This window comes from Myxocyprinus asiaticus, chromosome 19 (assembly GCF_019703515.2).
Source record: "Myxocyprinus asiaticus isolate MX2 ecotype Aquarium Trade chromosome 19, UBuf_Myxa_2, whole genome shotgun sequence".
Taxonomy (NCBI): Eukaryota; Metazoa; Chordata; class Actinopteri; order Cypriniformes; family Catostomidae; genus Myxocyprinus; species Myxocyprinus asiaticus.
In genome coordinates, this window is record NC_059362.1 from 7,627,595 (window position 1) to 7,650,054 (window position 22,460).

At 37.2% G+C, this 22,460-nt stretch overlaps 1 protein-coding gene across 3 annotated transcripts in view; it reads right to left on the reverse strand.

The window, feature by feature from the left end:
• LOC127410431 (serine palmitoyltransferase 2-like) overlaps positions 1–21,013 on the reverse strand; it is a 41,850-nt gene extending 20,837 nt beyond the window's left edge. For 2 of the 3 annotated variants that reach the window (XM_051645692.1, XM_051645694.1), the window contains exons 1-5: positions 20,780–21,013; positions 13,671–13,868; positions 13,385–13,539; positions 3,800–3,948; positions 253–377 (exon numbers count right to left, since the gene is read on the reverse strand). In XM_051645692.1, coding sequence (XP_051501652.1) covers positions 253–377; positions 3,800–3,948; positions 13,385–13,539; positions 13,671–13,868; positions 20,780–20,926 — 774 coding nt within the window. In that variant the 5' untranslated portion in view covers positions 20,927–21,013. Of the gene's footprint in view, positions 1–252; positions 378–3,799; positions 3,949–13,384; positions 13,540–13,670; positions 13,869–19,784; positions 20,029–20,779 lie in introns of those variants that run through there. The other variant, XM_051645693.1, reaches the window with a different exon arrangement.
• Positions 21,014–22,460: the final 1,447 nt, after the last annotated feature.

Consider the following 22,460-nt stretch of genomic DNA (forward strand, 5'->3'; position numbering starts at 1 on the left):
ACTCAGTTATGAGAAACTTCCTGTGTGGGTCAAAGCACTCTCTTAAGGAAAAGGCATGTACATTGGGAGTGTTTTTAATAAAAGAGCAAAAACAAAACTCCCGATCCTCAATGTTCCTTCCTACCCTACTTAGTTTTGATGTCAAAAGGAAACTTAGCATTCCATTTGACTTATTGTTTGAGCTTACAGTAAAAGCCATTAAAAAAAAAGCAGAGGCTGACGCAGTAGCTTCAAGTGTAAACAAACACTTACCTTGCTTGTGAGTGCAGGAATATTCATGGAGTTTGTAGCAAAGCCCATTCCAAACACCATGGACGACTCCACCCCTAAAAACCTAGCCACCAGCTTCTCCAGCTTCTCATGCTTGTCAAGATTACCTGAAAGAGAGAAGATTTCAATGATGCAGCTATACCATCACTCACAAAAACAAAACAAAAACAAAAGCCTCTTAAAAGGGGTCATATCACGGAAAACAGGATTTTCAATGTACTATGTAAACATTCTCTTTAACATTCACAATACAATTGCATTTATAGAAACTAAGCTGCAAAAATGGAAGTCTATGGGGCAAATGTACTGGCGGGTTTAAAAACAAAAATCTACAGCTTGTAGATTACAGCTCACATATTAATTATTCCATATAAAATATTTCATTTGAGCTGTAAAGTTAATTATTCTTTGTTGTTTTTTTGCAGTGGGGCTACTGCTCTAGGTGAATGAACTACACTTTATGGCCAAAAGTTTGTGGACACCAACTTTTAATTTACATGTTTAGCTATTCCATTAATTTCTGTAAAGACCAATCTTAATGCTAAAGCATACAGTGGCATTCTAAAGAATTGAGTGCTTCCAAATTTGTGGTAACAGTTTGGGGAGATCCCTTTTCTGTTCCGGCATGACAATGTCCCTGTGCACAAAGCGAGGTCCATAAAGAAATGGTGTATCGAGTCTGGTGTGAAAGAACTTGACTGGCCTGCACAAAGCCCAGACCTGAACACCTTTGGGATGAATTGGTCTGACCATACTGATGCTCTTGTGTCTGAATGGGATCAGTTCAATGCAGCTATATTCCAACATCAAGTGGAAAGCCTTTCCAGAAGAATGGAAGATGTTATGGCAGCAAAGAGTGGGATTAATTCCAATTGTTTTAAAATGAAATGTTCAACAAGCACCTACAAATGTTGGTGTTCAGGTGTCCACAAACTCTGGCCGCACAGTGTATATTAATGACGTGATACCTGCAGGTGTACTTTTCTCTATGTAAACCGTCCCTTTATTTGCTTATAATATGTGAAAGTTACTGTGTTAACTGGCATTTCATGTCCAGGACGGGAGTTTGTATATACCAGACAAGGTTAGTAAGCGATTTTCACTCATACTAACACGTGTACAGTCTTGTGGCGATGTTTTAAAAACAGCGTATATTTAAATGTTCATTCTAGTGTAAAGTCTTGCCCCGTAGACTTCAATCGATTTTAATTTGAGAACTTGTACAATAAATATCTGCACTTGTAAGTTTAAATTTACACTCAAATCCCGATGTGAAAAAAAACAACAACAACAAAAAAAAAAAACATGACAATCTGCACTCACAGACAATAATCAAAAACCTGTGTTCAAAATTCAAAGTTGCAGACATATAGTCACAAATGTGTAAAATGAAATTCACATAAATACAATGACAGACTCAAACTAGTATTACATATTTACTTTTTTCCTTTAATTTGCAGTACAACCACAAATTGGCACTTTCAACCTCTTGCACTGCAACTTCAAATCTTCATACCTTGACTTGTGCAACAACTTTTGTGAAAAACCTGTAGCAAAACTCACTTGAGCACTTGTAAATACAAATGCAAGAGAGCAGATAGCCGAGGTTGGGTGGGGAGCGGAGCCAATCACAAGAAATGGGACAATCAATGCCAGACCAATCAAAACAGATCTAAGAATTCGTTAGCATTGCACAACAGTGCCAGTGCCATCTTTGAAGTCCAAAAACAAGTCTAGCCGTGGCAATGGCTGATAAAGTGGCAGGAGAATGTTAAATAACTTGACAGTAAAATGATTAAGAGTGAATTTATCATGAAACAAATCAAAAGGGACGATTTTAGCCTGCTCATCAATGAAGAACTCGGTGCCAACAGACCACAAATTAAATGTCTAGAGATGGCAATGAGATAATTCTCTAAAGAAATATTTCTGCAGGATGTTTGCATTCTGTAAAACTACATGGGTAGCCAGAAGCCATATGCCACGAATTCCATATTTCCAAGGAAAATAAGAAAAAGCTTAGGAATAAATAGGAATCAAAGATATTCTCAATTATCACCTGATAATAATTATTCCAACAGCTAAAATACAATGAATTATTTTTAATATAAAATCTAAGCTGACAAAACCTGAAATGGTAAGATTGAAGGTTCTGCTATATTTGAGTGATTTTCTGACAATTAATTAGCCTATCTTACTACTTACACATGCGTACACAGCAGGCATCAGCCTCTTCGCTTATTTTAATCAATTTGCCAGGCAGAATCTTTTTTTATTTTATTTTGAAGTGTAAAACATTCAACAACTTTTAGGAGCATCATTCTTTCGAGTTCTCTTCATTGTCATATGAATGGGTAAATGTATTAACCATGCTTGTTGACTGTACTACCTATAGAAGATTATAAATAATCATGCCTTAAATTAATATTTCAGTTTGTCGTTTCCCTTATTTTTACTTCAATGCTTTAACTGATATTGCATGGTTGCAAAATGGCAAACAAAAGTTATTTGTGAACTCAGAGCCCATACTTGCCAAGATAAGTTAACTGTAATATTCCTAAAACTATTGTAAGAGACCAACTTGTGAAATAAAGATGACAATGTTGAACACAGTGTGCATTTTTGCTTGAAATGAGACTCATCGTTATTCACTTAAAAATCCCTTATTTACATGGCAATATGTCATTTGAATTAAAGCGCACAATGATCATGGAAATCAAATAGCAAAATAATTGCGATCAGGCAATTATGTATTTAAAAAAAGTGTCAGTTCGTACTGCTTCATTCTTGTTATTGATCAGCATGGGCGAGCTGATTAAACAGACCTTTAACTAGAACTAACAAAATAATTACTGTCATGTAAAAGACATTTTAAAATGATCTATTGTAATGAATTTTATTCAGAATTGATTAATATACTATTTCTGGTGCAGTGGTACATAGATTTATTATAACTTCGAATTCTTTAGAAATCTATCACCTAAGTCAGTAATATAATCCATTTTGATTGGTCCGGCATCTATTGTTTCATCGCTTGTGATTGGTCATGACTTTATTTGCCTTGCCTCCTGCCTAACCCCAGTTGTCTGCGCTCTTGCATTTAGATTTACAAGTGCACAAGATTTGCTACAGATTTATCACAAAAGTTGTTGCATAAATCAAGGCATGTAGTTGCAGTGCCAGATTTGTGGTTGTACTGCATAACTGAAATAACGTACAAAAGTAAATATGTAATACAAGTTTGTGTCTGTCATTACATAAATTATTATGTGGAACATGTAGAGTATCAACAACAGAGATGGTGGAAAATGGTTATGTACAACTAATCCGACTGTTTTTGGTGCAGAAACCCTTAACTAACATTGCAGTTGCTAAATAAAATACAATTCTACAAAATTGCACGATATGGCCTCTTTAAAACTATTCTACTTTCTATTACAATCTAGTACACACAGTACAATACAGTATTTATCTCATAAAACTCCAGATAAATGAAAGTAAAGACTGAAACAAAGTAAGTGTTTATTACCAATTTCATGCCTGGTGCTGCTCACCCCCACACCATACATCATAGTGCACTCAGAAGAAGCATCAGCACATGTGCCGGAATTCTCTGCAAAGCCGAGGTAGTTGTATGAGCCCATATTAATCACATCCTTCAGAACCTTCCCTGTATGTCTGCAGGAAAGAACACAGTGCAAAAAATGTGGAACAACTGGAACATCTGAAGAAAAAAAAAAAAAAAAAACTAAAAGAACAAAAAGAAAAGAAAATACAATACAATAATCAAGTATATATATATATTATATAAAAATTAAACTCTAAATTACTCCCTCCACCGCCCCTCCTCGAGATTCCCCCAAAAATGCTAAGTAATTGCCCCATTTCTTACTGTAAAAATCCCTAAATCTCATCCTTCTGCCTGACCCCTCCTCGAAGGCAGCCACCCTCACGATCGCCACGCACCACTCCGGGAACGAAGGTGCTCCATCTGACTTCCAACTCCTCAAAATAACCTGCCTACCAATCATCACTGGTCAAAACCCAGTCCTTCATGTACTTATCCTCAAATTCCATGACCTACCCATCTCCCAAAATACAGAGTCTGGGGCAGAACGAGACCTGAGTGCCCAACACATCACACACAAAACTTTGCACCTTCAGCCAAAATTCTTGGATCTTACAACACCCCCAAAAAACATGGGTGGTGTCTCCATCTTCAGAATGGCATCGCCAGCAGATGGGTGTGTCCTTAAGGCCAAGCCTATACAATTTAGAAGGGGTCCAATAAAATCTATGTAAAATCTTAAATTGCATAAGGCGAACCCTTGCATCTCTACATGCAGACTTGACGTTTTTTAGAATCCTAGCCCTCCTCCAATAACAAATTGAAATCTTCCTCCCATAATCTTTTGAGAGAATTTAAAGCTCCATCCCCCAGACTCTGAATTAGCAGGGAGTAATACACTGATGCCTCATGACCCTTCCCAAAAGCAGAAATCACCACTCCCAGAGTATCTGCCGCTCTAGGGGGGTGCGTGCTACTCCCAAAAACAGTGCAGAGCAGGTGGTGCAGCTATAAATACTTATAAAATTGAGATCTGGGAATCCCAAAATGTTGAATCAAATCTTCAAAAGATCTCAATACTCCACTCTCATATAGGTCACCGAGTGTAGTAACCCCCCTCACAATCCACTCTGACCAACAGAAAGGGGACTTATTAATACATAGTTAAGGGAGCCATATGCTCGAGGCTATGCTTAAATAAATATCCGAGTTAAACACTCTGGACACCTTTGTCCATATCGAGTGTAAATGCGAGATAACGGGGTGTGACTTAACTTCTCCGGTTAATTTGATAGAAGTGCTTTGCAGTGGCGAGATAGGGTCAAGAACTTCCTTTTCAATACAAAACCAGGATGGGGCTCTCTCAGGTGGAAGCGACCAATGAGCCAAATGTCTGAGACCGAACGCATAATAATAAAACAAAATCTTGTGTAGGCCTAGCCCACCTTTGACAATCGGCCTACTAGATTGTAGTAGGTAGTTGAATTTTGGAATACAATTCATTTTAATAACATCAACCTTCACAATCATCGATAAATGTAATGAAGCCCACATCGCACGAAAACCTTTTTATTAAAGGATCAAAATTAACTCTAACTAAATTACATAAATTTGCTGGGAATTAAATACCCAAATACTTAATGCCCTGTTTGGGCCATTGAAAGGCACCCGGTTGAAAAGCCGTTACTGGGCAGTACGCAGTCAGAGCTAAAGCTTCTGATTTAGACCAATTAACTCCAGATAATTTAGAAAAAGAATTGATAATTCTGTGGAGGCAAGGCATAAATCTAGTGGGGTCAGAAACAAATAACAAAATATAATCTGCGTAAAGTAAAAGTTTATGCGCCACACCTCCCGCCACCACCCTTGGAAAATCATCCTCCTTTCTTATTGCGGCTGCTAATGGTTCCAGGGCAAGACAGAACAATAATGGGGAAAGAGGGCAACCCTGCCGAGTGCCCCTATCCAGAGTAAAATATTCTGAAATTAATCCATTTGTTTGTACCACTGCTACAGGGTGTCTATAAAGTAACTTAATCCATCCAATAAAAGTATTTCCGAACCCATATATTTCCAAAATCTTACAAAGATAATCCCATTCTACCATATCAAACTTTTTGGCATCAAGTGAGATGGCAGCGACCGGAGTCTGATCATTCGCCACTGACCACATGATATTAATGAAATACCTAATGTTATCAGAAGAGCTGTGGCCCCTAATAAACCCCACCTGATCTATATGTATAAGAGATGTCATAACTTTACTTAATTGGTTAGCCAGAATTTTTGCCAACATTTTTACATCTAACTGGATCAGGGAAATTGGACGGTAACTTTTACACTCGCTTGGATCTTTGTCCTTTTTAAGAATCAGACTGATCCAGGCTTGCATCATGGTTGGCGGAAGATTTCCATTCTTTAATGATTCCGTATAAACTTCTAGCAAAAGTGGAGCCAGTTCTGTAGCATAAGATCTAAAAAATTCTGTTTGAGACATTTGAATTGTAGATGTTTATTTTTTCAATATAATGACTCCCCTACTCTTACTTGGGCCAGCACTAAAGAAGACATGTCCACCCCATATCTTCCCAAATTTTTCAGCTTCATGCGAGGAAAGATGCGTTTCTTGAAGAAACACTATATCATATTTTTTACACTTAAGAAATAACCTTCCTTCTTTTTATGGGGTTCCCCAACCCATTCACATTCCATGTGGAGAGAGATAATCCACTCATATTAACAATTGACATATTGATATAATAGAAAAAAAATCAACTGTGTGTCAAAAAAAAAAAAAAAAAAAAAGATTATAAAGACCACATTCCCCATTAGAGCAACAACTTTGCCATCGGACTGCTCAAGTCCGGTGCTTCTGCACAAATTTTGTGAGGCAAAATTACATAATAGAAAATACTTTGTAAAACAGACCCCAGCCAACAGGCAAAATAAACACAAAGAACATGTAGATTCATTCACAGAACTGTCTTGAAGGTGTGTTCCTCCACAAAACAACTTCCAGCTGATATAAAGCCGTTCAGTTTCCTCGGACAGACAGACAACTGTTCAGTGAGCTGGCCGTATGAGTGCAGCAGATGACGAAATAATTCCAATGTCTTGTGAAAATACTCCACAAAAACAAACTCCAGCCGTTAGGCAGAACCAGCACGAAAAGAAACAAAACAGTCATCTGAGGAACTGGGATGCTCAAGAGTCAAACTCACTCGGAGGCCGCATAAAAAAGTACATCATGACTTACTCAGCCCGTCATCTTTATAAAAGACGTCCATTATGTGAGCATGTAGATATTTTGTGGTTATCCATAGTGTCCATTCTCAATCTGGCCGGTAACTTCAGTGTAAAAGCGATCTTCCGTCAATGCGAAAGTTTCTTTGAGTCATGCCACAAAACAAACTCCAGCCGCTAGGCGGAGCCAACGCAAAAAGAAACAAAAAAATGGTGCCCAGCTTCCTCAGACAATCAAGTCACTGAACAGTGAGTCAGTCCACTAATATAAGAAACATCAATTGGCTTACTCACTCCAATGTATTTATAAAGGAGAGTGCCTGTTTGGGACATGTAAATACTTTGCTGCCATCCCTGGTGTCTATTCTTAGTTTGGCCGGAAACATCAGTGCAAAAGCGATCTTCCGTCGATGTAAGAGTTTCTTACATTCCTTGAACCGATCACGTTTCTCTCGTCGAACTCGCAAAGTCCGGGAACAAGAAAATATTGTGACTCCTCCAAGAAAGCTTTCCTTTGCTCCTCGCCTGACGCAACACGAGATTTTTATCGGATGATCTCAGAAATTTGGCCAGAATTGATCGGGCCTGTCTCCTCCAGCAGATCAACAAGCCGGGACTCTGTGAGCTCGCTCGATTTCCAGTTTATGGCCTGTTATATCGAGCAAACTCGGGAAGAGCTCGTAGAGGAATTTCACCATATCTCTGCCCTCTTCGTGCTCAGGAATTCCAACAATCCGTTTGTTATTCCATCGGCTCATATTTTCAAAATATTCAAGTTTTTCCAAAATGTGTTCCAAGTCCGTTTTGGACGCGGGCGGATTAGTGGATAATTCCCTTTACGATGACTCCAGATAATCAATCCGTTTCTCAACATCCGACACACTTGTGACCAACTTGGAGAATTTTGTTTCTATCGCCGTAATCAATTGACGTATTACAGCGAGATCCTCCAAGTCAACATCGAGATGTTCGACAGCTGACACTGAATTTCTTCTCCCGACGTGCTTTCCAAATCAAGTTCCTGGCTCGCAGTCCCGTCAGAGGCCACAGCTTGAACACGTAAGTGTCTTTTAATGTCTCCAGAGTCTGAGGATTTTGACTTCTTTGCCATGTTTACCTCAAAGAGCAAATATGTAACTGGGTATATCAAATCTCACCGGATTATAACATGAAAATAATAAAAAAAACTAGCAAAGTGCACAGAGCTAGTCGCTCACATGTCTGCTTCTCGCATGGCGTCCACAACACCCACGGGTCAGAATCTTAAGTTAATGTTCACATCAACTATCAGAATGGGGAAAAAAGTGATCTCAGTGATTTGGACCGTGGTATGATTGTTGGTGCCAGATGGGCTGGTTTGAGTATTTCTGTAACTGCTGATCTCCTGGGATTTTCACACACAACAGCCTCTAGAATGTACTCAGAAATGTGCCAAAAACAAAAAACATCCAGTGAGCAGCAGTTCTGTGGACAAAAATGCCTTGATGAGAGAGGTCAACCGAGAATGGCCAGACTGGTTCGAACTGACAAAGTCTATGGTAACTCAGATAACCGCTCTGTTAAATTGTGGTGAGAAGAATAGCATCTAAAAATGCTATTCTGAGATGCGGGTTGACGCTGTTTTGGGGCACGAGGGGGACCTACACAGTATTAAGCAGGTGATTTTAATGCTGTGGCTGATCGGTGTGTGTGTGTGTGTGTGTGTATATATATATATATATATATATACACACATACACATACACACACACACAGTTGAAGTCAGAAGTTTACACACACCTTAGCCAAATACATTTAAACTCTTTTTTTTCACAATTCCTGACATTTAATCGTAGAAAACATTCCCTGTCTTAGGTCAGTTAGGATCACTACTTTATTTTAAGAATGTGAAATGACAGAATAATAGTAGAGAGAATGAACTATTTTAGCTTTTATTTCTTTCATCACATTACATTTTTTCAGTATTTGGTAGCATTGGCTTTAAATTGTTTAAGTCAAATGTTTTGGGTAGCCTTCCACAAGCTTCTCACAATAAGTTGCTGGAAATTTGGCCCATTTGTAGGCCTCCTTGCTCGCAAATGCTATGCTCAGTTCTGCCCACATATTTTCTATCGGATTGAGGTCAGGGCTTTGTGATGGCAACTAAAATACCTTGACTTTGTTGTCCTTAAGCCATTTTGCCTCAAATTTGGAGGTATGCTTAGGGTCACTGTCCATTTGGAAGACCCATTTGTGACCGAGCTTTAACTTCTTGGCTGATGTCTTGAGATGTTGCTTCAATATATCCACATAATTTTCCTTCCTCATGATGCCATCTATTTTGTGAAGTGCACCAGTCCCTCCTGCAACAAAGCACCCCCACAACATGATGCTGCCACCCCCATGCTTCACTGTTGGGATGGTGTTCTTCAGCTTGCAAGCCTCACCCTTTTTCCTCCAAACATAATGATGGTCATTATGGCCAAACAGTTCAATTTTTATTTCATCAGACCAGAAGATCCAAGATCTTTGTCCCCATGTGCACTTGTAAACTGTACTTCCTTGCTGAGCAGCCTTTCAGGTTATGTCAATAAAGGACTTGTTTTACTGTGGAGATAGATACATGTCTACCCGTTTCCTCCAGCGTCTTCAAAAGGTCCTTTGCTGTTGTTCTGGGATTGATTTGCACTTTTCGCACCAAACTACGTTCCTCTCTAGGAGACAGAATGCATCTCCTTCCTGAGCGGTATGATGACTGCATGGTCCCATGATGTTTATACTTGCGTACTATTGTTTGTACAGATGAACGTGGTACCTTCAGGCATTTGCAAATTGCTCCCAAGGATGAACCAGACTTGTGGTGGTCCACAATTTGTTTCCTGAGGTCTTGGCTGATTTCTTTTGATTTTCCCATGATGTCAAGCAAAGAGGCACTGAGTTTGAAGGTAGGCCTTAAAATACATCCACAGATACACCTCCAATTGACTCCAATTAGCCAATTAGACTACCAGAAGCTAATTGGCTAATTGTCTAAAGGCTTGACATCATTTTCTGGAATTTTCCAAGCTGCTTAAAGGCACAGTTAATTTAGTGTATGTAAACATCTGACCCACTGGAATTGTGATATAGTCAATTAAAAGTGAAACTGTCTGTAAACAATTGTTGGAAAAATTACTCATGTCATGCACAAAGTAGATGTTCTAAACGACTTGCCAAAACTATAGTTTGCTAATCTGAAATCTGTGGAGTGGTTAAAAAATAATTTTGAATGACTTCAACCTAAGTCAAATCAAATCACTTTATTGTCACTCAACCATATACATAAGTGCAACAGTGGGTGAAAGTCTTGGGTGCAGTTCTGAGCAACATAGCAGTCATGACAGTGATGAGACATATACCAATTTACAATAAACATCAGTTTATTGTACAGTTTACATCTGTACAGGATAAGTGTATGTAAACTTCTGACTTCAACTGTATATATGTGTGTGTGTGTGTGTGTAATATATATATATATATATATATACACACATATACATATACATACACACACACACACTACCGTCAAACGTTTTAAAATACTTGACTGAAATGTCTCTCATGATCTTAAAAATCTTTTGATCTGAAGGCATATGCTTAATTGTTTGAAATTAGTTTTGTAGACAAAAATATAATTGTGCCACCATATTAATTTATTTCATTATAAAACTAATATTTAATAATAAAAAAAACTTTTTGAAATTGATGACTTGGACCAAATAATAAAGAAAAGCAGCCAATAAGTGCCCAACATAGATGGGAACTCCTTCAATACTGTTTAAAAAGCATCCCAGGGTGATACCTCAAGAAGTTGGTTGAGAAAATGTCAAGAGTACATGTCTGCAAATTCTAGGCAAAGGGTGACTACTTTGAAGATGCTAAAATATAACACAGTTTTGATTTATTTTGGATTTTGTTTAGTCGCAACATAATTCCCATAGTTCCATTTATGTTATTCCATAGTTTTGATGACATCACTATTATTCTAAAATGTGAAAAATAATGAGTAATGTTTCAAATCTTTTGACCAGTAGTGTATATATATATATATATATACACACACACACACACACACACACACATTTTTATTATAAAGTAGCAAGTAGCTATGGAAAGAATGACTTTGTCTTACGTGTCTATATATTAATTGGATCACTTTAGATTTACTCATCAAGCTTTAAACCTTAGTGGCATACCCAAAATTAAAGGCTTATAACTCAAAAGGAGGGTCAAGTGTTTGATATCATTGTAAGAAAACTGTTCAATTTTTTTTTATGATATAGCTTTATGATCAATTATTAGACTCTCAGTCTTGAGCCACAATTTAACTTTTTTTTCTTAATTTTCTGATTTTACATTATATATCTCTGGGTGTAAATAAGGTGGCTTTGAAAATCTGCTTTTGTTGTTTTGTTCCAAATCATGTCAACTGTAAAAGTAAAATTGTGTGTTGATTCAAAGCAGCAATCAAAAGCTATAGCATTACAAAAACTATTTATCATAGTGAACAAAAACATCTCCAAGTGTCCAAAAGCATCTCCAAAACAAATAAAACATAACAATTTTACATAAAAACTAATTACACATACAAACACAACAATGACTAAAGGCTTGCATATCATGCAGACATGATTTTAGTCATTAGATTTCACAGAATGAGTGCCATTGGAGTCATCGTTGAGTCTGTGTCTTGTACTTGGCACCATCTACTGGTGGCCATATGTAACAGTCACCAATCACATGTCTCTCTGCCCAAATATGGATGACATTTTGCACCGATCTGAACCCAACCCAATTGGTTTAGTGTTCCATGACACTCAGCCCTCTACATTGCGAATAAATCACTTGCATATACAAGTAAATTTCGCATTATGCGACCAAAAATGTCTGTTATTAGCCACTGGCAAGTAAATATTAACATTTCACTTGCCAGTGATAGAGTTGTGTAGTGTCGAATCACCGAGGCCCTTTTACTGAATAAAAAGCAGTTGATTAAGAAGCTGGATTCAGCCTCGTCTTTCCCTGCATGCTGTCTCATGAGCGTGCAGGAAAAAGCACTTGTGTCTCATTCAGTTGAACTCCGAGCATCTCTTGGAACTGCACCGTGGACGTCACAAGAGCAGCTCTCTTGAGAGTGTGTGAAGATTAACCACTTCTCAAGCGCACTAATGTGCACGCCATCTACAGAGGCTTGCGCCAAACTCCCGCAAAAATATAAACAAGGTATAAACGTTTTAATTTTGTGAATGCAAAGCACTCCAGTTTCACTAAACGGCCATGTAATGGCAAATGTCCATGGTCATTGTGGGTTTATTCACGCAGTGTTAATAACACGCAGTGAGACAGAGAAGATGCCCTGCTCTATTTCTGTGGCGATGATAAAATGCAAGAAACAGAATCTCAGAGTATTCCTTCACGAGAAATAAGGGCTTGTGAGTTAATCAGAGAGCCTTAAAATAATGTGTGAAAGTGAAGAATTTAAGGCAGAAATATTTTACTATTGCATAATATAATATAATATAATATAATATAATATAATATAATAGCTATACAGGTTGGCTGGGTTACAAAAGAAGCAAAAGAATACAAAACACTGGAAAAAGTCCAATGGATCAAAAGTAAATCGGACAAATGAGAGAGATATATTTTAGTTTATACATATTTTGATCATTACAATATTATTTTATTTATTTTACATTTTATACTTTTATATTTGACTGTCATTCATACGTTTTTGAAGCCTGAAAAGGAAATCATATACCCTTATTTTATTATATGACCCAAACTAAATTTGCATAAATTACTTTGTTGTGTGCATGAAGCACACATAGAGAGTTTGTATGGTAATTAATCATCATATTCGTGAAACACCTAAAACAGACAATTAATCGTCATAATCGCAATTATTTGTTTGACAAGTAATTGCCAGCCAAATTTCACAATCGTGACCCCTAATTTTCATTATTAGGTTCCTACCTTGTGAATTGTTTTGTTAAAAATGTGTACGAAATTGTTTTAAAAATCTTTCATCAAAATGTAACAACTTTCTCCACCTCTGAAATTACTTTACTGCTAATCCAATCAAGGCTGTGAAGGGAGGGCAAAAATAATAAGCATTAATATCAAATCTCACTTTAAATAATACAATCAAATTGCTCTACATTACTTCCCGCTTAAGTGCAATTGTCTCATGTTGTCTTTAAAAGAGAGAATGTAAGTCATCTAAAATCCACTCCATGCTCATTAAGTGTACCACACGCTCATTTAAGCTGCAAGGAGACTCACTCAAAGGTCCAGTTGTAGTCATGTGTGACCCGCTCCACCAGGTCCATCTTGGCTCCTGGGACACTGCATATGGGCCTGTTCCAGTTATCTCTGATCCGCATGTACAAATTCCTGGTATAGAAGTTCTCAAAGTCCTGGTACAGTGGAACAAAATCCTGGGAACAAAATATAAAAGAGATTACACACCAGGACTAACTTTTATAATTGCAGAAATCAAATCCCTAACCTTACAGTGATGCTTGCCTTAGCAAACACCATGAACAGAGTTTTAAAGTTTTAACTCTACCTTCTGTTCTTCTCTCTCTCTGGCCAGGTGACACTTCTCAAACTTCCATTCTCTTAGGAAGTCTCGCAGATATCCAAAAATGGTGAGGATGCCGTAGCCCATGTAGGTGAAGACGGCCACAAGCAATGGCGTCTCCTCAAATGACTCCACGAATGATTTGTTGTAAAGCGCTGAAGTGCATGAAACATGATGGTTTTGCTGAAAAATAAAATAGATGGATTGATGATACCATAAATATGTGAACATACAAAACCCCTTTAGCAAATGTGTGATTACAAAGTGCACATCAAATATCACAATAACATCATCACTGTACTCCTAGTCCCATAAGAGCAATGTTGCTTATTTGGTCTTTCGTGAGGCTTCTACTATAATCTAGGTTAAAAACAAGTAATTTTATTATAGGTGGAACATTACTTTTGGTACAATACTGGATGTGTGTCAATAAACGAAACCATTGTGACACATTAACTTTCACTTACAAGGGCAACATGGGAGTGAACAGTTGGCAGACAGGTTTCAACTAAAGTGACTTCACAAATTATAGGGATGGTCTCTTTTCACAGCCTTTTGTTGATCGAAAACAAGAAATAAATATTTAACCCTTCAATGCATGGGAACTTCACCAAACTCTCTTACATATTCGGGTCTTTAGAAACCCGGCACTTATATCTACAACAAATGGATCAACAAAATTCCCAGACAGTGTCAAATTTTCACAATATTTTCAAGACAATTAGAAAATAATAGAATAAAATAAATTTTGAAATTGTTTATTTTATTTTTCAGATATCAAATATATAACGCAACAAATCAGGACAAATCTAGAACAGGTTTCATTATTTTCACACTGAAATTAAAAGACGCAACTGGCTGCCAAAAACATATTGAGCTTCACATCACACATAAGATAAATAGATCTTAGAGTCTAAATAGATGCACAACTTACATAATTTCAGTAGTACACCCAAATGACAATAGTCATATCATACTGTTCATGCATTGTACTTGCTATAGTTTTCTTCCATGTTGTTTCTTCATTAAATAGTAATGTCAAATGTAAATCAAGTCAATCACTGAAACAAAAGCGGCACCATGAGTAAGAAATAACATGTATAATGTATGTTTGTTGATAATTAATTGTTGATAATTAAAGAAAAACAACATGTTATGGTATTTATCTGTATAAACATAGTACTAATTTATCTCGTAATAAATAAAGAAATAGATATCCTGTAATTGTAAACTTTTGGGGGGGGACTTTTGGAATGCCTAATTCCCAATGCGCTTTTAAGTCCTCGTGGTCGCGTAGTGATTTGCCTCAATACGGGTGGCAGAGGACGAATCCCCAAGACCGCCAACCCACGCATCTTATCACATGGCTTGTTGAACGTGTTGCCAAGGAGACATAGCGCGTGTGGAGGCTTCACACCACCCACCGCGGCATCCACGCTCAACTCACCAAGCGCCCCACCGAGAACGAACCACATTATAGCGACCACAAGGAGGTTACCCCATGTGACTCTACCCTCCCTAGCAACTGGGCACAACTCCAAAAAAAGGATGATTTACAGGGGGTGGAATGAGGTCCCAGGTCACTAAAGACCCAAGATATGCACTTAAGGGTTAATTCTAACCACGCACAGCACGAATGCAGTAAAGCCATAACGCCCATTTCACATCGCAAGCGTGATCGGCGTGTGAGCAGAACGTATTTTTTCAGCGCCCGTTTACAGGCTACAGCATTCACATCGGAAGTGTCAGCAGTGCGTCAGAGTGTAGCGTGAGCATCAAGTGTGCTGCAGTGCAGCGCAGGTTTCGGCTCCAAGTCTACTTTTGCAGCGCCTCTCACGCTCAGTTAAAGTGACCGTGCACTGTTGATGGATAAAATGAATGTACTTTGACACAAAAAAGTACACAAATCACAGAATAAGCATATATTTGCACTCTAGTGTGTCTTTATACTGTGTGAATTCGAGTACATCTGAAAAACAAATGAAAAGAAAAAAAAAAAAGAAATTCCAGGAGATTTAACAATTTAAAATATTTTAATTATATAACTTAATCGGAAGTACGGTTTATATAATTTAAAACTACAATTTATGTACCCAAAAATATGAGACAAAAAACTGGCTTTTATGTACTATTAAACATAGAACAGGTCTATAGGCTTCAGCAATACCCAATCACAGCCAAGTTTGCTTTCACTTGTAAACACATGCACGTGACAGACCGTGACATCTGTAAATTCAGAACTTACCTCATTCGTGTTCAACAATGGATGATACAAGACTGATTGTGGAGGTGTAGAAGCACAAAGCGCTCTATTTTTTACATTTTAGATGCAAATGTGGTCCTCCTCCTCATGTAAATAAGATTTCACGATAATCAAGTTTGTAATACTTCTAAATGACCCACTCCTGATAACTATTTGATAAGTTATGGTCTTTATTAAAAATAAATACTCACTGTAGTAACATAAAACTCACAGTATTTTTCTGTATATAGCCGCAGCTGTGACACTAGAAAACGCTTCCAGTGTGGAAAAAGTCCTGTCGAATCTGCAGCTACGCTGTAGTTAAGCTGACACTATGCTCACGTCTCACTCAAGCTTGCAATGTGAAACAGGCGTAAACTCCACTCTCATTAATGTACGTTAAACTAAAATTCTGTGAGATGCTCACTGAACTGCCGCTATTTTTAAAGAGACAGCACTTGTTTTACTTTTCAATATTAATACTTGAAAATAGTGCAAATCATGCATGCAAACAATAAACGTAACAAAATATGTATATATGCAATATAATGCATGCGATTTAAAGACATCATATTTATTGATGGAATACATGGATTTGTACATTTTACAAAAGCTAAAATGTGACCAAAATGAAAATGAAAAACTAGAGTTCAAATATGGCCTAAACTGTAAAATTCACATTTTCATAATGAACCTAGTTAAAAGGTCCCATGTTTAATTAACAGCATTAGCTAATAATTTCTAATTAGCTAAAAATGGACATTACATTACATAACGTAAATATACCCATTTGAATTTCAATCAAAATCTAATCGAGATTAACAACATGAAGTCCAGTGCTCATTGCTTATTCTGGGCAGAAAACCGTAAATTGGAAGTTGGAAGCCAATCAGAATGGAACTGGTGATTTAAGCCAGCACTTGCTATTTCTGTGTGCAATATTCACCAGAAGGTCAGTGATGGGGGTGTAGAGGGCCCATGACTAAAGTCAGCGATTTTGTAGCTGGATGCGACAGGAGACCATTCAATTTCAATGAGAGATATTGACTGCCGGCGACAGCGACCGTTGTTTTGATGATATTACTAGGGTAAATATATTTGATCTATGGTTTTAAAGTTTAACTAGCAAATACTAAATCAAAATGTGTTTATACAGTAGCTAGCTAACCAGTAAATCAGATATGCTAAATGTAAGCTAGCTAACACCATTTCATTGACAATTTAAGAGGCTAGCTATCATGGTGCTAGCTAGCTCAACTGTGATGCTGTTTCTACTGCTAGCCAGTTTTCTGTTATCATACAAGAACATAGGTTATAGTTTGATTTAGCATGCTGATTGAGGAGTGTTCATCTATTCATCTAGCCTATTTCTATTAATTTGTCCAGCATCAGTTGTAAAATATTTTTACCATTCCAAAATATTCCAGTTGTTTAGCTATTTATATATCTGTGCATGGCATGGCATTAGTGTTTTTTACAAGCTTTTTTCTAATCTTATTCTACAGAACAATGCCACGTGCGCCATCTGATGTGTGGATACATTTCACCTCAGCCAATGTAGAAGGAAAGGCTGCAAATTTGCAAATACTGTGCAAAGACCTATGTTACGAATGCTACAAAGATGCAGCAGCATATAGCCAAGTGCCCAAAGTTTTTTCCAATATTTCCAAAATTCCCCAGCTTAACTTCCCATGGAAAGTTTCTGGAAAGTTTCCGGAAATGTTCCACCCCTTTGCAACCCTAATCATTACACTTATTAATTACAAGAAGAACAATCCTAACTCATGTAGCTGGATCCCCCGCACACCCAGCAGCCATTCAACCCGTTATATGGTACTGGACTACCCGATTCCTCTGCCACACTTTCTGTCCAGTGTGTATATGTTATAGCGGTCTTGTTTATTACGATGTTAAACATTTATCACCTTTTATTTAGTATGGCCTATTTGTTATAAGGAACCAGAGAGTGCGAAAGGGCGTGATGAGTTTAAGGGGTGTTGGCAAAGGTTGTTTGAAAACATATTTTATTTTTGCAATTCCATTTGGTGCCACTAGTAGCGCAGAAATTACATACTTCACCTTTAAGACTGGCAATTTGTATAATGCCCAGTTTATAAAGCCCTGCATTAGCACAAAACCCACTCCTTCCTGGAACAAGGTGGACAAAATGCTTCTTTAATGTGGATTGGAAATGTTACCTCAAACTGAAACTACTTTATAGGGTGTGATTGAGTACAAGAAACGTTTTTGTTTCGCTTGCTATGAGCTTTACAAGTGTAATCTTCACTAAATTATGCTGCAAACCCAAGTCATATGAGAAAAGATCTTGATCAGGACCTCAGTTCAGCACTAGAAAAACAAGCCTAACATCACACATGTTCTTGGAAAAGTTGTTACTCCCATGGAGCTCATAAGTGCCTCTGGTGAAACATCCTCAGGTTGCAAAGTACTGTTCTCCAGTTACATGAACACTACACTAAATTTTCCATGCTAGTGTCAATACAAACAGAGACAACTGAAAACTGACCTGGTCACCCATGTTAACAATGAACTCAACCCTTACCACAAACAATTCATTCCATCCCATAAACATTCATCTCAATTTAATAAGAAAAACACTTCATAATAGTTTTCATTAACAGCACATTTACAAAAAAAAATTACGGAGTGCACTTTTAAACAGTAATATTTGTTAATGATATTAATACAAGTTTTGTGAAGTGTTACCTAAAAAATTAAGAATATCATTAACATTATATGCCCATGCTGATCAGTAAATAAAGTAATAATAGTTTATTAAATATCAGGCTGATGGTAGAATATACAATTATGAGATAATTATTTATACCAAAATTATTTACACGTCCTTAACAATGTTTTTTTCCCCATTTATGTAAAAACACATGTTCATAGGAGTGCCAACCCTCCTACATTATTTGGCTTGTATTATTTCTGGATTGTGCATACAAAGTGTTTTGTCTCCCAAAAACTCATGTCCATGACGCAAGTTCATTTCACAAACTAAATTGGAAGAAAACTAATTTAGACTGACATTTTTCTGATGTCTGGACTCTAACTGCAGGTGTCTATAATTATCCATTCAAATGGTTAGATATACTGGTCATGAGTACTTTATATGTGATGTAAAATTTTATGCTTTCACTGCAAATGTCACATCTGTAACACTGGAATTGCTGAACAGTAAATCAATTTCCCCCACGCTAAACCACGCTCCGAGTGTATGACGTGTTGTCGACTGTATCTATTGACACAAATCTTGGTGTATATCATCACAAGTATGATATATGGGGTTATAACAACACAGGGGTGAGTAAACAAATACTGAGTTTTCATTTTTGGGTGAACTAATCCTTTAAGCTATTTTATGCTAAGCTTGTAGGCTCTGCTTAGTAGAAGGGTTCAGTATAACTGTATTTTGCCCTCAGAATTTCACCATGCGAAGGGAAATGTGACCGCACCTTTAAATATAAACGAATTATATGGCAAGATGCCAATAATGATCTGAGGCTGTATCACATAAAACTTCATATGTGGAACTGTGACCAAGCTTTGACAATACCATACAGCGCCACCTATTGGGCAAACGTTATAAGCACTTGTATTACACTAAAAGTCATTAAAGGTACACTCAGTGATTCCTGAGAAACACTGTTGATATTGGAACTCAACTGCCAAAACAAACACACCCCTCCCTTCAGTGCTCCTTTGGAAGCGCCACCCTCCAAATTTTACACACACCTGCTCCAGACACTCACAACTCTCCTGCTACTAAATCTAACATCACAACAACAGCATATATGGGTTCTGTGAAACATAGCAAAATGTATGTTACCTACCTATCGAGAAGTAAAAGAGCAACTTCCGCATCCGTCTTCAAGCCTTTTAACTCTCGGAGGTCTCACCACCGCTGAAAGGCCTCGCCAATGTTGAAGCGGCTCCTAGCCCTCGATTTATCATAATCCTTCTTTTTTAGTTTACATTCGTCTGACCTTTTTCTCTTGGTCTGTTTCTCAGCCATTTGTCCTCCTTGGAGTTTAGAAAGTTTGCATCAGCCAGATTTGCCGTTGCTCTTCTAATGAATTTTCCTCTCGCTCTGCCCCCACCCCCCATCCTGTGCACGCGCAAGAACCACCCCCTGTTGCTGATTGGCTGGAGTAGTGCTGTGTGGATCGGTCTGTTCGACTTTGTTTTTGCCTCATTTACAGAGCCAGGGCTGTGTACAAATACTAGCTTTTTTTTTTTAGCCCACCCACAGAACGGACAGCTTGCAGACTGTGAGGAGATATTTGCAGGATTTGACAAAAAGTGTATTGGATTAGAATTACTAAATGTATTTATTCAACAGTTTAAAATCATCATAAGCGGAATTCTAAATTCAATGAAAATGTTTGCCATTGGTGTGCTTGGCCCTGAAATTGCTACTTGCATCTTTTTATATATAATGTATTATATTTATGTAATTAATATTTTATATTTATTTTAAATTAACAACGAAGCAGAAAAAAAAAATACAATTGTACAGGTAATATTTATACCAATTTATCCACTTTGATTTCGGTCGTGTAAATAATTGAAAATAATCCATGTAAAACCTAATCCACGATACACAGTGGGTGTGAGAGAAACAACAGAACAGACACACACATAAATATATACCACAAGTGTTTTTCTAACCCAAATCAAACGTATCAGATATCCACTATTAATACTTGATAAAACGAGAGCCAGTGTAATATAGTAGTGTAAAACTATTATAAACACAATACGCGGCTCTGTGTTGTGTACATTGGAGCGTGTTTCCGGATGTGTGGAGCAAATGAGGCGGCCTCACCTTCTCCGCCAGGCGGCGGAAACTCTTCGGCGGCTGCTGGAAAAAGCAGTGGTTCTTCACGAACCCGTTGCCGGCCGCTTTCTTCGCTTGGCCCGTCCGGTGGCAGGTCTCTCCATTCAGAAGCTTTTTAGCGGAGCTTTGTGTCATGGCAGGCCGGCTGTGTGAGCTTAATCGCCCGCTTACCTTGCGTGATCTAACTATGGAGTCCCCGTCTCCTCTCAACCCCGTCGAATGGCAATCCCACGCCTACTGACAGCTTTCAGTAAAGACACGCCTTCCAAGTCCACTCGCAGCCAATGAGATTGAACAACGTCTTGCATTGGCGCCGTTAATGATGAATATTTATGATCAGATTAACGTCGTTAACCGATAGTAACCCAACAGAGGGCGTGGCCAACACAAACCTTCTGCCTTTATGTCATATATTCTACTTTTCTTATTGGACGAAAAAGGATAGAGTAATGGAAAATCTGATGTATGTAAACATTTCCCCCTCCAAGAATATGTTTTGAAAGATCTATGTTTTCTGAAAAGATATAATAAATAAAAATAAAACTTCGTTGCTATAACAACAAGGTGCATGCCAAATTGTGTGACAATAAAAGTGATTTGTGATATACAAAATAATGATTTTTCTTCATCATCATCAGACTGACTTTCCACAAATAGTGTAGGCTACACAATGTGGCTTGAAATTTCCTTCAAAAAAAAAAAAAAAAAAAAAAAAAATAGCGTCAGTGAAAGGAGATGCTTAAAGGAATATTCCAGATTCAATACAAGTTAAGCTCAATCGACAGCATTTGTGTCATAATTTTGATTACCACAAAAAATAATTTAGACTCATCCCACTTACAATGGAAGTGAAAGGGCACATTTTAGAGGTTTTAAGGCAGAAATGTGAAGCTTTTAATTTAATAAAAACACTTACATAAATTCTTCTGTTAAAACGTGTGTATTATGTGAGCTGTAAAGTTGTTAAATCATCGTTTTAAGGTTTAGGGTGTTATGTTGTCATGGCAACGAAGTTGTAAAATTGGATATAACTTTACACAGAAAAGATTAGTAAGCAATTTTATCACACTAAAATCATGTTAACACATATTGTTTACATCTTGTGGCTATATTTTTAATGTTTAATTAATAGTGTTAATGTATTTTAATGTTAACAGACTGGCCTCATTCATTTCCATTGTAAGTGCCTCACTGTAACCCAGATTTGTTTTTTTTTTTAAATTTCAAAGAAAACAAAGGACGAGTCAAAATAATTGTTTGTGCTAAAAAAAATATGCAACAAATGCCGTCAATTTAGTTTAACTTGTATTGAACCTGTGATATTCCTTTAATTTCATGTTTGTCCACCTCAGTCAGTCAATAAACATAATATGTTATAATTCAATATTATATATACTTTTTTTATTTTCTATTCAGGTTTGTAGGTTGTGCAACCCTGTTACCAAAATTTGGGACAAACTGGAATACTGTTTAAAAACCTGATTTGTGTAATTTAGTTATTTTATATTAATAAAAAGTAAATAAACAAAAATACATTAACATGTTAATGAAATCCTAAGTAAAAGGTTCTAATAAAGTAAAACATGCCAGAATGGGTAACAGGGTTGCAAGTAACTGAAGTCAAAGTTTATTTATGAAATGCACAACAATTCAGCTTGAAGTAGGAACT